This window comes from Schistocerca cancellata, chromosome 12 (genome assembly GCF_023864275.1).
Source record: "Schistocerca cancellata isolate TAMUIC-IGC-003103 chromosome 12, iqSchCanc2.1, whole genome shotgun sequence".
NCBI lineage: Eukaryota > Metazoa > Arthropoda > Insecta > Orthoptera > Acrididae > Schistocerca > Schistocerca cancellata.
The window spans coordinates 57,002,225-57,019,764 of record NC_064637.1 but is presented as its reverse complement, the minus strand read 5'-3'; the positions used below and the strand labels follow the sequence as shown (position 1 = coordinate 57,019,764).

Here is a 17,540-nt window from a genome sequence, read left to right as displayed (position 1 = left end):
TCTCACGTGTGTGTCATGCTATCAGTGTTTGATTTCACGCTGTCAAATCGGTTCTGGCCACCAGGAGCGCTGTATTTCGTGTATAGCGCGTCGTTTACTCTTTTAGCGATTGATATGTCAATGCTTATTCAACAAGAGACTTATTTGTTCTCTCTCGAGTTTATATTGATGTACACTGCGTCTAATGACGTTCTGTGTTACCTGACTTACGTACAAATAAAGTCTTTGTCCTCCCAGCAAAGAAGATATTGTTTGTGCTTGATTTATTTTAATCGAAAGAGACAGGCTAACCAGTCACACGGGTCAGACTCAGCCCTACAGCCAAAAATAAATAAATGATGTCGCTCGCAACTGAAATTTATCTGAGAGACTTCAGACCGTTTTGAAGTTAGAATGAGAGTCAGACAAGGATATAGACTCTCATCTTCAATTTTCAACTGTGTAGGCTTACTCGAGAAATTTATTCGTGAGAGCCGAAAATGAGTGAGTAACAAAGCAGTTGAAAATGGGAGTTGGCCTGCCTAATACATGCATATGACCTTGCTTTCTTTCTTTTGTCTCTATTCGCTAGACCCAGCTGCAGAATAAATCAATAGACTAGAGAGAAAAGCAGCGAAGGGGGACTCAACATCTCCGAGAAAATGAAACAATCAAGACGAAACTAAAAGTACTAGAGAAACAAGAAAGGGAGATCGAACAAGGGGAGAAATTTGAGTACCTAGAAGCGTTGATAGATCTCTGAGAAAGAAGCTTTTGCATCACAGGTCAGGAAAATGGGAGCAGTATATCAACTAAACAGAAACGTCTATAAGAAGAAATCAGCACCCATTAACATCAAGAAACGATATGCTGATCGAGAAAATGGAGATAAAAATAGAGAGCTTGAGGAATTTCCAGTGTTCAGGCAAAGAAGAGACGAATTCAGAAGATAACTCAAAATACGAACTCTACAGACATGTACAAAAGAGCACATACACTATTTGTACCTTGTAACAGAAGAATTGTTTCTATGACCGCATGAGTCCTACGAGGTTAAGCAATGGAAGCTTACGCTATTATCTCAACCAGAAACCAGTGAAGCGTTGTTCATCGAGATATAATATGAGCTGCAAGAAGTGGGTATATTACAGAAGGATCTCCACGAAAGCATTCCGTTAAGACGAAATTGCAAACGCAACTTGATTTCCAAGAAAAGCCAAAACATGGACTGAAGCGAGGAACAGCCCAGAAGCGAATATGACAGTTGTGGACTTAAGGTGAAGTCCAGGGACAGGGAAAAAGAAAAGCCTTGCTAAATAGCGTTGTCCGCATGTGGCTGAAACGCCAATATAAGAACAATAAGTGGAGGTGTATGGCTGAAGCGTTCGAGTTTTGGACAGTTGACAGTCGAACTTAGCGGCAGCTACAAACTGTGATATGTTTACAAACCAACCAAAGACAATATTGATGTTTCGGTGTAGTTTGTACCGGTTGTGCGATGTTGAGGTTATAAATTGCATGTTGGTAAAATTATTCTGAGTTCGATTAGTTTTACAAACCACTATGGCTGCAGTCATTTTTAGATTGCGCACTGCCTTGAAAAGAATAGAAGAAGTATTTCTTCAAATGTTTATGGGTCAGAACTTCCCCCATGGCAAGTACAATTCATATACTTCGGATACTTTGTTACACAAGAATATTAAGAATGTAATTACTCCTGTGTAATAATTAATAGGTAACTACGCTCTAGCATACGCTGGAAATGTAATTCCAACGCCGTCAACAAGTGCCTTTTCGTTAGAAAGTATTGTGGGTGACGGATTTTTGTGGGCTGTGCCACGAAATAGGCGCACGATTGAAAGGAGGCTAAAGAGAAAGTATGGCAATCCCGAATACCATCTCAAGATTCTCAAGCCGAAGAAGCATTTACTAACATGTAACACATGTGGCAATTTTTACGAAGCAAGAAATCTGTGTCGTAAGTAAAAAGCATTTTCTTTCGCCTTTATACCGCGGAAAAACAGCGTGACATAAACAGTTAATTTCATTTTTAAACAGCCCATTGCTATGAGAAAGTGAAGCTGGAAACGGAAGCAATGCAAGAACAAATTCAAAAAGAACTAGGTTTGAATCCTGTTGAACAAGAAGTGGTAGTCGTCTATGAGGGTGAGAAGCAAGAACTGTCGGATGAATTTTGGAAGGTATGTTCAGCTGGCATAATGTTTCTATACGTTACTGTGCTAATCGGGGTAAATGTATTGGATGTGTTACCGAGAAAGACTGGAACAGTGTAACCCGTTAGCAACTGATATGCAACTAAAGTTAGTTACATATTGATTTTAGAGTTATGTAATGAGAAGTCAGTGATTAAGATACAGACAGAGACTGCTTCATCCCCTTATGTTACTTCTTACCTAAGCATGATTGAAAAATGTGTCAACTAATTACAAAGCACCAGAATTTGTAATTTTAGTACCAACTTTAACAGGAACACTTCTTTATGACAGAAAAGAAATCTGAGATACAGGTAGATGTAAAGCTAGCTGTAATAATTTGTCACCAAACAAAACTTTTAAGAAATCTCTGATGTTTACAGTGTGATTGTTTTAATCTGTGGACTAACTGATGCACGATGTTCCAGGAGTACTGGTCAATATTCAGGGATATGACAGGAACAATCATTCAAAGCAAACAAGTCTAGTAAACATTGGTTTTAAAATACATTTCATCAAAGCTATGAGCAGCACTTGTTCAGCGGGCGAGATGTGTTTGATAGCAGTGAAGATGAACAGGTGCTTATAGCTCTAAAGGTATGCACTTTGGAGCCCACTATTAGCAGTCGTTGTTTCTTGTTTTGGTCCGTACTACCTCCTCACAAAATATGAAAAGCAATGAGCTTGTATTAGAAAATATCCGTTGCACAGTATCAGAGATATAAGAAGTGTTCGTAGCTCTTTGTGTGTGCGTTTACAGCCCATGTTTACTAGACTTTTTTGTTTTGAATGATTGTTTCTACCATATCTTGTCTACTTGCAAACACATTTGCAGTTTTTAGTGCAAAGTATGCTCTCCGGGTTAGAATGTTCTATGCAATTCACTTCAGTTCTATTTAACTGCTGCTACCTATGTCCAATTAACCCTGCTTACTGCAGTTAAGCTTCAGTCTGACTCACGACTTTTACCCTTAGTCCCCTTCCCCCCCCCCTCCCCCCATACTACCAGCCATTACCTTCTATTAGTCTAGTTGTATCACAGAACATTTTTTGTGCTAATTTGATACAGTAGCCTACTTCTTCATTTCTTACCCGGTCTACCAGTGTATTCTTCAGCATTCTGTTGTAACACCATGTTTCAAAAATTTCTTCCTCTCCTTGCCTGTGCTGTCAGTCATCAATGTTTCATTTTTGTATAACACTACATTCTAGAAAATTGCATTCACAAGGCCTCCTACCACTTGTTTATATATTAGATGTTTGCAAATTTCTCTTTTTTAGAAGCACTTTTCTCACTATTACCGTTGTTCAGTTTATATTCTCAATTATTTTGCAGCAAAACACATTTACTACTTTTACAGTTTCATTTCCTAATCTAATATCCTCAGCATCACCTGATGTAATGTCACTGCATTTTATAACTCTTTTATTACTCTTGACATCTGTCTTATAACCTGTTTTGAAGGCACTATCCATTGTACTCGACAGATCTTTCAGGCCCTTGGCCGTTTATAATAGATATTACAATGTCATCAACAAATCACAGACTTTTTAGTTTTTCCCCTTAACTTTAATTACTTTTACAAATGTCTCCTCAACTGCTTTATTGATTCACTTATACAACCTACTTTCGAGAATGTTTAAGCAAGTGTTTGCAAAATTATACAAGGCAGCATCGCCTTGCATTTATTTCTGCCAGTCCATGTTCAGCAATTTTTTTCTTTCTCTTACTTTTCCTATTATCAAATTCCAGTCCCTTTCCACTATTAATTGTTTTTCTGTCTCTCTGTCAGCAATTTATATAGCTTAAGAACAGCAGAAGCACTATAACACTTCCTTTAGGGAAGCCAGATATCACTTGTGTTTTACTCAATAACTTTCCATCAATTACTACAAAATGAGACCCTTCTAACTGGAAATCATGAATCCAGTTTGAGCTGAGCCAAGATCATACTTCACAGGCACACAATTTGATTAGAAGCTCTTGTGAGAAATGGTGTCAAAAGCATTCTGAAAATCTAGAATTGTTGAGTCAGTTTGAGATCCTCTGTTGATAGCCCTTAGTGTGAATAAAGAGCCAGTTGTGTTTCACAAGAATTATGTTTTCTGAATTTGTGCTGGCTTTGTGTCAAAAGGTTGTTTTCTGTGCGGTAATTCATAATATTCAAACACAGTATATTTTCAAAATTCTGCTGCAGATTGATGTTAGTCATATAGGTCTGTCATTGAGCAAATTACTTCTATTTTCTATGTGACTGGGAAATACAATGACTACAGTTTCCCGTGCTTTTAGCTTTTTGTAGGTCTAACATAGCAATGCCATGTTGCCTAATGTTACAATGGAAATACTGCTGTCCTCCTTCAAGAACTTAATGCGAACTAAGTAGTGGATTACACTACACAAGCATGTTTTTTGTGTATGTGTGTTTTATGTAAATATACATGGATCATTGCAAATGTCATGGCAACAACACTATGTGATCAAAAGTGTCTGGACACCTGGCTGAAAATGACTCAAAGGTTTGTGGCTCCCTCCTTCAGTAATGCTAGAATTCAATATGGTGTTGGCCCACCCTTAGGCTTGATGACATCTTCTACTCTCGCAGGCATATGTTCAGTCAGGTGCTGGAAGGTTTCTTGGGGAATGCCAGCCCAATCTTCACGGAGTGCGGTACTGAAAAGAGGTATCGATGTCGGTCGGTGAGGGCGTTACAAAACATCGCAAAGGTGTTCTATAGGTTTCAGGTCAGGACTCTGGGCAGGCCAGTCCATTACAGGGATGTTGTTGTCATGCAAACACTCTACCACAGGCCGTGCATTATGAACAGGTGCTCGATTGTGTTGAAAGATGCAAACGCCATTCCTGAATTGCTCTTCAACAGTGGGAAGCAAGAAGGTGCTTAAAACATCAATGTAGGCCTGTGCTGTGATAGTGCCACACAAAACAACAAAGGGTGCAAGCCACCTCCATGAAAAACACGACCACACCATAACACCACCACCTCTGAATTTTACTGTTGGCTGTACTCGCACTGGTGGATGAAATTCACCAGGCATTCGCCATATCTACACCCTGCCATTGGATCGCCACATTGCGTACCGTGATTTGTCACTCCACATAATGTTTTTCCTCTGTTCAATCGTCCAATGTTTATGCTCCTTTCACCAAGTGAGGCATTGTGATATGCGGCTTATGAGCAGCTGCTGTGAAATCCAAGTTCCCTCACCTCTTGCCTAACTGTCGTAGTACTTGCAGTGGATTCTGATGCACTTTGGAATACCTGTGTAATGGTCTGGATAGATGTCTGCCTATTAACACATTACAGCCCTTTTCAAATGTCAGCGGTCTCTGTCAGTCAACAGACGAGGTCGGCCTGTACGCCTTCGTGCTGTATGTGTCCCTTTACGTTTCCACTTCATTATCACATCAGAATCAGGGATGTTTAGGAGTGTGGAAATCTCATACAGACGTATGACACAAGTGACCCCCCAATCACCTGACCACGTTCGAAGTCCGTGGTTTCCACGGAGCACCCCATTCTGCTCGCTCACGATGTCTAATGACTACTGAGGCAGCCGATGTGGAGTACCTTGCAGTAGGTGGCAGCACAATGCACCTAACATGAAAAATATATGTTTTTGTGGTCGTCCGGGTACTTTTGATCACATAGTGTATTTTTTGTCTAGAAAAATGGCAACGAATTAAAAAATTCTGAAATATCCAAATGGGATGTTAGTTCATATATAAACACTACATGTCGGGAGTTGAATGAACACACACACCTTACTAAAGATGCAGCACGAGGAAAAAGTTGAAAGAAAGCTTGTCATTGCAAATGTGTTTTACTGTCAGTTGTAACAGTAGTACATTACAAACTGTGCACCTTCCGTGTTGGTTGGCGTTTGCTCGGAAGCCACAGTAATGTGATGTGACACAAGATAGCAGTCCTTTCCAGGAGAACAAAGCCTGAAGAGAGACTACAGCGGGAGCTGAGAAGCCATTCAGTATGGACGTTACCCAACTTGAACAGTGCTCTTACATAAAGATTTCAGTTCACCATAGAAGGAACATAGAAGAGTGTCTAACAATACCACCACTTGCAAAGTAGCTTAGAAGTCAGATTAATAATGTTGCTCATGCAGTATATGTCCGCTTTATCGGGCAACAACAAAGTTATTGACTGTGGATGGTATCGTCAGAATGGAAATAATGAGGTCACTGTAAAAAAAAGTCATTAATTTGTCACTTATCTTGAATGGATTCCCACATAGATTTCGTCGAAGTTGTTATAGCTCATCTTGTTGATTCTAGGGTGATTCCACTTTGACTGCTAGAAGGTCCAGATCTGTATTTTAGTAATATTTGAAGAACTAACAAATGTGTTTTTCAGAAAATTCTTAATGATCAAACAATCCCAGATCAGAACAATGGTGTGGTAGAAGAAATTTTCGACTTGGTGTTCATGATCCACATTTTTATTAAACATCTTGTAAATTCACATATACTTCTTCGTAATTTTCACATCATCAAGAAAACAGTCATCTTCATATATTTAATTTCCACTTTAACCAAACGCAAGACTTGACTCTTCTTTTACAAAGCGAAATAACAACTTAACTTCTGCAAAATGAAACAAAGACTGCTCTGTGCGCATTCACGCCAAAATGGTTACAAGTAAGTCAAAGATTATGACAGTCTCACAGAAATGAATACACACAAGAACCATATCACTGTAATATATTGATACATCAAAGTACCTATACATTAATAAAACCAAATGTGAATATTGTCACAAAAATATGTCTGTTACTTCGCAGAAAAGTAGTACGATATTACTGGTATCGAGAACTGGGGTTGGAGTGCCGTAATGGTCATGTAAATAGATAACCATTACAAGTGCCACGAGGTGTTTGTGGAAGCAGTAGGACATGCTGCTCTACCATGCCGAACTGTTGCTCAGTGGGTAGATTCATTCAGGTGCAGCACAGCTACAATGGCCGACATGCTCCAATATGTGTGTCCTCTCAGTGTGTGTACGGATTGTGCTCGTTCCCAGATCACCCAAAGCCAAGGGAACCTCAGCAGACAGATGCTGCAGGAATTACAGGGCCCTGCTGGTATTGACAAAACAACAATCCACAAGATTTTACACAACAATCTACACGTGCTTAAAGTTGCTGCAAAGTGGATGCCTCTTGCACTAAGTGAAGTGTCAAAATGGGCATGTTAAGAAATTTGTCATGTGCATCTAGTGCATTACGAGGAGGAGTGAGACAATATGCTTGTGAGAGTTGCTGCCGTAGATGAATTTTGAGCCAGGGCCTACGAACCAGAACTGAAACCCAGTTCCTCGGAATGGCATCATCTGGGTTCATCACACAGGCAGAAATTTTGTAGGAATCCCTCTTGTCCTTTTTGTGGTTATCATAGCGTATGATGTTAGAGGAGTGATTTCGTGCCATTTTGCCTCCCATACACAAACTTTCAATTCACTGTACTGCTGTTGTACTTTTCTGCAATGATGCCTACAAGGCGTTATTCGGGAGAACCATTCTTAATATCTTCACAGTGCATTAATTCTTCAGTACAAAGAGAGAGCCCATACGGCAGCATGTGTGTCGAATCTGCTCGTGCTTTTGTGACGGCTCCCAAACCCAAGGTCCTCGGCCGTACTTTTCGGGCAGCCACCACAAATTGTATAAAGCGTGGGTAGTGACCAGGATGTAGCTGTGTCTGTTGGCCGAAAAATTATTAATGACAAGAATTGCGCCAGCTAGAATGAAGAGATAACTTATCTTTATTTCTGACGAAATGTGCACCAGCAATACAAGTCCAAGTAATATCCAAGAGTAATCCGTTTACTGAGCCTAGTCGAATACAATAGCAAATATCACACTGCAATGGCTCCGCTATAAACTCCACGAAAGACTAGTAATAGACAATCGAATACAGACTGTCCGTCTTGGGGCCAGCGCTGCTCCTTATATGCAAAAGGCAGAGTGCGCTGCGGACCTGAGCTCAGCCATGGCGCGACCTCTTCTGTCGGCGGTAACGCCCTGAGACGTTGACGGCCGCAACAGGAACTGTGGCCAGCGATGTCACGGTCAGGGCAAGCGTGCGTGAGTTGGTTGGTTGGTTGGTTGGTTGGTTGGTTGGTTCCATGGATACAACACGTGCGATGGGGGTGGTAAGTACTGGAGCATCTACCATATTTGCCAGACTTAACACCTTGCGATTATGACCTCATACCAAAACTGAAAGAGTGATTGTGTGGAACATGCTTTTGAACATGTAAAGACATTGCACCGCAGCGACACGCCAAATTCGACAATTCACACCTGCTGAGGCCACAGGTATTCGACGTCTTGCACAGTGTTTGCAGTATGTGATGGATTCATTAGGAGACTATTTCGAGAAACTCTATGATGTCACAAGACCATGTTCCTGTCCTGTACTATTGTGTTCTGTTGCAACTGACAGTAAAATCTGTTTGAAACAACAAAATTTGTTTTATCTTTTTTTGTGCTGTATCTTTATGGGTGTGTATATGTTCATCCCTCTCCCTGCATGTAATGTTTACATACGAACTAACCTTCCATTTACATATTTCGGTACTTCTTAATTTTCAAGACAAAAAGTAGTTGCCATGACTTTTGCAATGACCCTCACACACTCAAGAGCCAAAGAAACTGGTACACCTGCCTAATATCGTGTATGGCCCCCGCGAGCACGCACAAGTGCCGTGACATGATGTGGCAAGGACTCGACTAATCTGAAGTAGTGCTGGAGGGAAATGACACCGTGAATCCTGCAGGGCTGTCCATAAATCCATGAGTGTAGATCTCTTCTGAACAGCGCTTTGCAAGGCATCCCAAATATGCTCAATAATGTTCATGACTGGGGAGTTTGGTGGCCAGTGCAAGTGTTTAAACTCGGAAGAGTGTTCCTGGAGTCACTCTGTAGCAATTCTGGATGTCTGGTACATCACATTGTCCTGCTGGAATTGCCCAAGTTCATTGTAATGCACAATGGACATGAATGGACGCAGGTGATCAGACAGGATGCTTACGTATGTGTCATGTGCCAGAGTTGTTTCTAGACATAGCAGAGGTCCCATATCACTTCAACTGTATGTGCCCCACACCATTACAGAGCCTCCACCAGCTTGAACAGTCATGCTTACATGCAGCATCCATGGATTCATGAGGTTGTCTCCACACTCGTACACAACTGTCCACTCGATACAATTTGAAATGAGACGCGTTTGACCGAGCAACATGTATCCAGTCATCAGTAGTCCAATGTGTTGATGGGTCCAGGCAAGGTGTAAAACTTTGTGTTGTGCAGTCATCAAGGGTACACAAGTGGCCCTCAGCTACGAAAGCCCATGTTGATGATGTTTGTTGAATGGTTTGCACGCTGGCACTTATTGATAGCCCAGCATTGAAATCTGCAGCAATTTGTGAAGAGTTGCACTTATGTCACACTGAACGATTCTCTTCAGTCATCATTCGTTCCGTTCTTGCAGGATCTTTTTCCAGCCGTAGCGATGTCGGAAATTTTATGTTTTTACCAGATTCCTGATATTCACGGTACAATCTTGAAATGGCCGTACGGGAAAATCCCCAATTCATCACTTACTTGGAGATATTGTGTCTCATCACTTGTATACTGATTATAACTCCACGTTCAAAGTCACTTAAATCTTGATAGCCTGCCATTGTAGGAGCAGTAACTGATCTAACAACTGCACCAGACCTTGTTGTCTTATATAGGCGTTGCCGACAGCTGCACTGTATTCTGCCTCTTTACATTTCTCTGTATTTGAATACACATACCTAAACCAGTTTCTTTGGCACTTTAGTGTGTATGCAAGTCTCTATTGAGGTATTCATAACTCCCAAAATGCCCCCCGCCTCTCCTCTCCCCATCCCTAGTCTCGTCCATTGCAGATAAGTAACTCTAGGACCTTCCGCCGCGGAAGTCGACAACGTGCCAAAACAAATGGACATGGTCAGCCCATAGAGGGCTCCGCCTCCGCGGCGGCTATTCTGCGCAGCGGCTCTCGCGCAGCGAGGGCGCCACTGCTACGCCATGTGCCGACAGCGGCCAATAGCCGCTCCCTCCGGTTTCGTATATATAGGGACCCGCTCTGCCCTAGTCCAGGCAGTCTGGTAATCGCTCTGGATTTCGTTTCTATCTCGGCGGTACTGTGTTCTGGTCGTTGCTCATTGTTGACATTTGCCTGGCTCTGGTTCTGAGTGGATTTACTGTTGGTGTTTGGTGTTGTGGTTTCCACAAGCCTCCGTTGTTTATCTCTTCCTTGTTGTGTCGGTCATAGTCGGTCGTGGTCGGTTGTTGTCAGTTGTCGTTGGTCTGTCGCCCGACTCGTCCTGTGTTTACCCGGTGGTGCGTGCTCCACCGCCAGCGGCTTCCCCACCTGGCGGCTCCGATTCGCAGCCCAAGGAGTTCCCGCAGTTGGTTTTGGTTACTACAGTAATCAACTGCCAAAGCATTCACATCAAAGTCCCACCACATGCAGAACTAAAAAGCAGTGGAGCTCACATAATGTTAGGCACAGAAAGGCCACTAATATACCAGATTACATAGCAGCTTCAATTCCTACCTTGCTGTAATTGTGTTGTTGCCTATGATGACTGCCTGTAATGCGCAATCCAGTACTTGTTTCAGACTAAAAATGTACCGGAGGGAAAAATGTTGCATTCAACAAGGCCACAAGAAACTTCAGGTTGGCAGTGGAAAAAGCTTCCAGCACTGCTTTCCACAGACTCAGTATGTCAGAATGTTATGAATACACTTTACAGATAACTTTATAGTAATGGCAGCTGCGCTGGAGGGGTATCTGTGCGGAGATTAGGCTAATCTATGGTCCTTGAAGAACTTGCAAGCGTGTCTGGAGCCATTATTTTTACATTTTTCAGTGGAACTGTAAAGTACAGGAAAGCATTGGAAACACAACAAGCAAAAATGAATAAATTACTCATGCTCTCATTCTCTTTACATTGTTCAAAATCTGAAATAAAAACATGTAAATTTTGCCTATTTAAAAAAAACTAAAATAATTTATTGTTTTTGTTTCTTTTTAAGAACAGTGAGCTCTACTTGTCTCTTTACAGTATGCAACAGTCTGAAAGGCATTGGCTGAGTGCTGACACACACACACACACACACACACACACACACACACACACACACACACAAATGGGCATGTGGGTTTCCCTCTTTGTTCCGATCGTGTCCAGTGGTGTAAACAAAACATGGAAATAAAAGTCTTTTATGAAACCACAGTAAAAAGAAATTCTTGTTCTAATGTGAGATTTATTATTGATAATCATTATAAAATCAAATGAAACTTGTAACAAAATGTGGGTTAAACACTAAAGTTGACAGCCTTCATAACCAGTGAACAATAAGTACAAAATCTACAGCTTGTTGCAGACAAGGCAGGTTACTCGGTTCAGGGATGCTCTGGGTGAAAGAGGGCAGAAATTGTAGTCATGTTACCGAGTGTCTTGAGGAGAAATTTTTATGTCTGACATCAGGTCGTACCAACCTAAAGCTGCATACCTAGAACGCATTAGCATATTTCACATGGAAGTAACAGTGATTCATGAAAGCTTGTTATACAGACAGTCGTCTTCAAAAGTGGTGTTTATGTGTACAAGTGATTCTGAAATTAAATTAAAGCTGTTTTAATACAACACAATAAGCAGAAGGAAAGTTTGTACTAGAGTAATTGTTGTCAGATCTTGATTATCATTAAGGCAATGACTCAGCGTACCTCCCAACCTTCCAAACATTGTAAGCCTTGAATACAGGCTGTGATGACCCAACTTGCTTACTGCACTAACATTACATTATGTGATCAATAACTTTGCTTACATTTTCTGCTTTGTTCCAAGGCTGACGTTGAGCAGGAATACGATGCACTTTTTGCAGAATTCTGTAAAAATATCAATGTTAAAGATCTTGATAATGTCAAAGAAAACTTAAAATGCAGGAAATGTTGTAACACGAAATCATTAATGATGGGATTGCATTGTACTGGGAGAATAGAACTTATGTTGAGACTGACAAGGATGAATGTAAAATGCGGGACTGTAGAAAGATATACATATTCAGAAAACAAGATAAGGAGTCAGTAGTATCATAGCTCAATGAGTAATTTGAAGCAGTTTGACCCTGCGCAGAAGCATGTAGAAAAACGGTGGCACAGGTGTAGAATAGTTGACCGTACACATGACAGGGATATTAACATAAGAAGGGACCCTCCATGGTATACGGTCACCAAGAAAAAGAAATAAAAGCACTATACAACAGGTATAAAACAAAGCATACAGCTTTGGATAGGTAGCTGCTAAAGGAAACACAGTTGGCTATAAATGGCAATGTGTCATGGCACTGAGTGACCACCATAGCAACATCTTATCAAAAACTTATCAAAAGACCTCTCCCAAGATCCAAAAGAAATTCTGGTCATATGTTAAGGCAGCTTTCTTACTCACCAAGCGGCAGCAGAACACACACTTAAAGGACGGTTATAATTAGGCAAGCTTTTGGAGCCAGTGGCTCCGTCTTCAGGCAGAAGGGTTGAAGGGGAAGAAAGCAGGGTGAAGGAAAAGGGGTAAATTTTGGGAAAGTCACCCTGAACCATGGATTAGGAGAGACTTACTGCACAGGATGAGAAGGAAGTACTGATCTTTCCTTCTTGTCCTGTGCAGTAAATCTCCTCTAACACATTCATATTTTCATCAGTTTTTGAAGTTGAAGGTCTACCTAAATGAGGTTTTTCTTCAATGTGTTCCTGGCCTTCCAAAAATGATTTGTGCCAGTGAAAAACTTGTACTCTCAATAAGGAATGCTACCCATAGGCCTGTTTCAACTTTTCAGAGGTCACACTCATGAATTCTCCAAGTTTAACAGAAAACTTGATTGCACAATATTGCTCTATATTCCGCTGTTCCATTTTTGTACACGCAACAGAAACACAACTTCACTGATAGTTCTCTCAAAAATTGTGTGATGGCTGTATGCAGCTGGAACTGGGGATGGACACACCAGTCTACACAAGTAAAACAACATTGCCAGATCACTCATAGGGTTGTCAGTTTATTTATCAGTCTCATTATTTTTCTCACACACACACACACAGTTGGTTGAGAAATTTGTGTAGAAGGCTTTTGTGCAAGGTAGGTATTTTTCTACTACCATAGAAATTAGTTAGCCATATGTCAACAAGTCGAAATTGCATAAACATAGTAATTACAAATTACACACCTTTGAAAGTGTAGATAACAAAAAATGTTGAGTAGATGAGTAGATGTTTTTCTCTCTTTTTTAGGGGAAGCGAATAGTAGAGATGAAGAGGGAACGCCCACCGTGGTTCAGCAAAAATCTTCTGCAGCGTTCCACTGAGGAACCGACATCTGTTCCAGGAGACATGAAGCCGAAAGAGTTGGCATGAGCACACTGGCGACTTGTGCATTGTTTTTATACCAGGTGGTGACAGTGGATATTGTTGCAAACAGCAAGCTAAATAAGCATACAGTAATGCTTGAGGTTGCTCATATGGAATGAATCCAGACTGTTGACCATGGAGTGTAGATAGCATTGATGTTTGTTGTGTTTTATGAAGAGCAATGTTTGTTGTAACTGTCTTCTCACTTGTACCGAAAATTGTATCAATGCTTGAAGTTTGTACTGAAGCATAGTAGTTGCATTATAACTTTGGACAACATAACGTGTTAAGTGAGAAATATGACTTGATACAGTACTAGCATAAACAGTGTTCATAATAAACAGTTTAAAATTTATTCCCACCAATCGATTTGAACTGGCACCTTTATAGAATTTAAATTTCAGATTGTTCACATATACTACTTCCACCATTGTAGCCAATTAATTTACAGAGAACTTTGAAGACAAGATGCTTTTTTAAAATCTCCCTGTTTTTGGAGACACGTTGATGACATGTTCACAGTGTGGTCACATGGACAAGATACTCTTGAAATCTTTCTTCATACTTTTCCAATTTTGGGGATAGGTGTAGATAGGTAAATGAATTCATTAGTTGATCAGTAGAATTGTTGTAGATTAATTCTTGAATGTACTTGCAATATCCAGAATGAAATTTTCACACTACAGCAGTGTGTGCACCGATATGAAACTTTCTGACAGATTAAAACTGTGTTCTGGACCAAGACTCTGTCAGAAAGTTTCATATCAGTGCACACTGCGGTGCAGAGTGAAAATTTCTTTCTGGAAACACCTCCCGGGCTCTGGCTATGTCATGTCTCCGCAATATCCTTTCTTCCAGGAGTGCTAATTATGCAAGATTCACAGGAGAGCTTCTGTGAAGTTAGGAGACAAGGTATTTGTGGAATTAAAACTGTGAGGATGGGCCATGAGTTGTGCTTGGGTAGCTCAGTCGGTAGAGTACTTGCCCGCGAAAGGCAAAGGTCCCAAGTTTGTCTCGATCTGGCACACAGTTTTAATCTGTCGGGAAGTTTCATACTTGCAATATATTTATAGGTCACCATAATTCGTGTGCTGAAAGGGTCCTGCTAATCACTGCCCCTTTAACTATAGCACACCTCTTCTCAGCGGACTAGTTCTCCTGCATTGAAAGTTGCTGAAAGAGATTTCTGTCATTCAATGTAGCCACTTGATATCTTGCCTATAATACAAAATTCTAGGTGACAGATCAATTACATCTGCATATATTCCAGTCAGAAAAGAGAATGTATGTTTATCAGAGGTCATCAAGGCAATAACAAATGGTACAAAGATACGGGATGTTTACAAAGTCTCTCTGCAGTGACGTATGATTGTTAGCTGCGTGTACCACATGATTGTTTGCCTGCCTGGGTTTTTCAATGAAACAATAAACGCGTAGCGATACTGCAGTGATTTTCTATACCCATTCATAGGAGAACTTGTGTTAAGTAAAATACTGAATGGTTATTTTCAACAAGATAGTACAACTGCGCATACAGCTCGCGTTTCAATGGCACTGCTTGTTGATGTTTTTGGTGATTGCATAATTTCACAGGGACTTTGGCTTCCACGATCACCTGACCTAACACCACCTGAATTTTACTTCTGGGGTGCAGCGAAAGCAACTGTCTATAAAAGCCATCCAAAATCCATCAATGAATTGAAAAGTGCATTATCCACTTTCACTGCTTCTGTTACAGAAGAAATGTTACAGCTTGAATTGTGTATTCAACAACAGGGGGGACGCTTTCAGCATTTAATCTGAAAATTTTTAAGTAAAAATGAATATTCAATAAATTAATTACTAGTATTTCACTGAGTGTCATTTCAGTATATTCACTGCGGCATACACCACCCGCGGCTAAAAATCATACGGCACTGCGGAGAGACTTTTTGAACATCCTGTATTTCAACATAATTTATTCTTTGGTGAGCATTTCCTTGCCACCATGGAGATATTCTCTCTGTACCCTTCACCCACAGCACCAGAGAGCAGACAACTCCACCCTGCAGATGGCCCGCCTCTCCGATAGCACCAAATAGGTACAACTCCAATATGCGCAGGCCATAAAAATGCCTCCCGAAAGTGGGGTGCTTCCTACTTACTAACTACCATAACCCGTGAACATCTCTCGTTGGCCAATGGGAAGCAGGGAAGTGGGACATCTCATTCCCAGAATGACATGTCACACTCTGCCCTCAACCATTTTATAGGTAATTTTAATTGCCTTCAGGCCAATATCAGTTTTACAATGGAGATGTAAAGGACTTTGATACGCATTGTTCATAAATAATCGGTGAAAACGGACTGGTATCTACACGTGAGGAGCCGTCATCCGCCATATCAGTGTGGATGGTCCTGAACGGCGCAGGTAAGTAGGGCTTTCACCATCTCGGACATAGAAACCTTGACATATAGAACACATATACAAAGGGTGTTTGAAAAGTCCATGCAAAAATAAAAACTACTTACGTGTTTGGGGTAAACCTTTTTTATTTTTCGACATAGTCTCCTTTTAGACTTATACAATTTGTCCAACACTGTTCTAACTTGTTGATCTCTTCTGAATTATAGGAATTGTCCAAGTTGGCAAAATAGCTATTAGTTGCTGCAATCACATCCTCATTTGAAAAAAATCTTTGTCCTGCCAGCCATTTCTTCAAATTGGGGAACAGATAGTAGTCCGAGGGAGCCAAGTCTGGAGAATAGGGGGTATGTGAAATGAGTTGGAATCCTGTTTAGATTAATTTTGCGACCAAAATTGCTGAGGTGTATGCGGGTGCCTTGTCGTGATGGATAAGAACTTTTTTTGCAGTCCAATCACCGGCATTTTTCTTGCAGCTCGGTTTTCAGATGGTCCAGTAACGATGAATAGTACGCACCTGTAATACTTTTACCCTTTTCCAGTTAGTCAATGAGGATTATCCCTTGCGAGTCCCAAAAGACAGTCACCATAACCTTTCCGGCCGAAGGACTCGTCTTTGCCTTTTTTGATGCAGATTCTCCCTTGGTACCCCATTGTTTAAATTGTTGTTTGGTATCAGGAGTATAGTAACGTATCCATGTTTCATCCACAGTGAGAAACGATGCTTAAAAGTCCTGTGGATTCTTCCTGAACAGCTGCAAACCATCCTTGCAACACTTCACACAATTCCGTTTTTGGTCAAGCGTGAGCAACCGCAGAACGCATCTTGAGGATAGCTTTCTCGTGTCCAAACGTTTATGTAAAATATTATGTACCCATTCATTCAAGATGCCCACAGCACTAGCAATCTCACGCACCTTAACTCTTCTGTCACCCATCATCATATCATGGATTTTATCAATGATTTCTGGAGTAGTAACCTCTGCAGGGCGTCCAGAATGTTCAGCATAACTTGCGCCCATATGGCCACTCCAAAAATTTTGAAACCACTTATAAACTGTTCTAATTGAAGGTGCAGAGTCACCGTAATGTTTATCAAGCTTCTCTGAGGCGTTTTGCCTTTCATAAAGTAATGTTTAATCACCACACGAAATTTGTTTTCGTCCATTTTTTGACAATCACTCGACTTCCTTGATTCACGCGAAAGCCAAACACAAAGAAATAGACCAATATGGCTGAAACTTGGTGTGCGTTCTTTTGAAAGATGTTACTAACTAAACATGACCTCGAAACGTGCCAGTGGTGCCATCTCTTGAACTTTGCACAGACTTTTCAAATGCCCCTTGTAGGTTGTGTTCGAATAGGATGGGTGCATCGAGAAATGGATCTGTCATAGCTTGGGGTTTGGACCTTTGCTGGAAACATTAGAAAACAAAGGTAGGTCAACTGCTTTCTCACCTTATG

The 17,540-nt window shown here is 40.9% G+C and overlaps 1 protein-coding gene across 1 annotated transcript; it reads left to right on the top strand.

The window, feature by feature from the left end:
- Window positions 1–1,419: 1,419 nt before the first annotated feature.
- On the top strand, window positions 1,420–14,027 carry LOC126109624 (39S ribosomal protein L32, mitochondrial). The gene is made up of 4 exons (XM_049914669.1): window positions 1,420–1,633; window positions 1,715–1,957; window positions 2,038–2,180; window positions 13,556–14,027. Exons 1-4 carry the CDS (start codon window positions 1,543–1,545, stop codon window positions 13,676–13,678), a joined length of 600 nt encoding a protein of 199 aa, XP_049770626.1. The 5' UTR covers window positions 1,420–1,542; the 3' UTR covers window positions 13,679–14,027.
- Window positions 14,028–17,540: the final 3,513 nt, after the last annotated feature.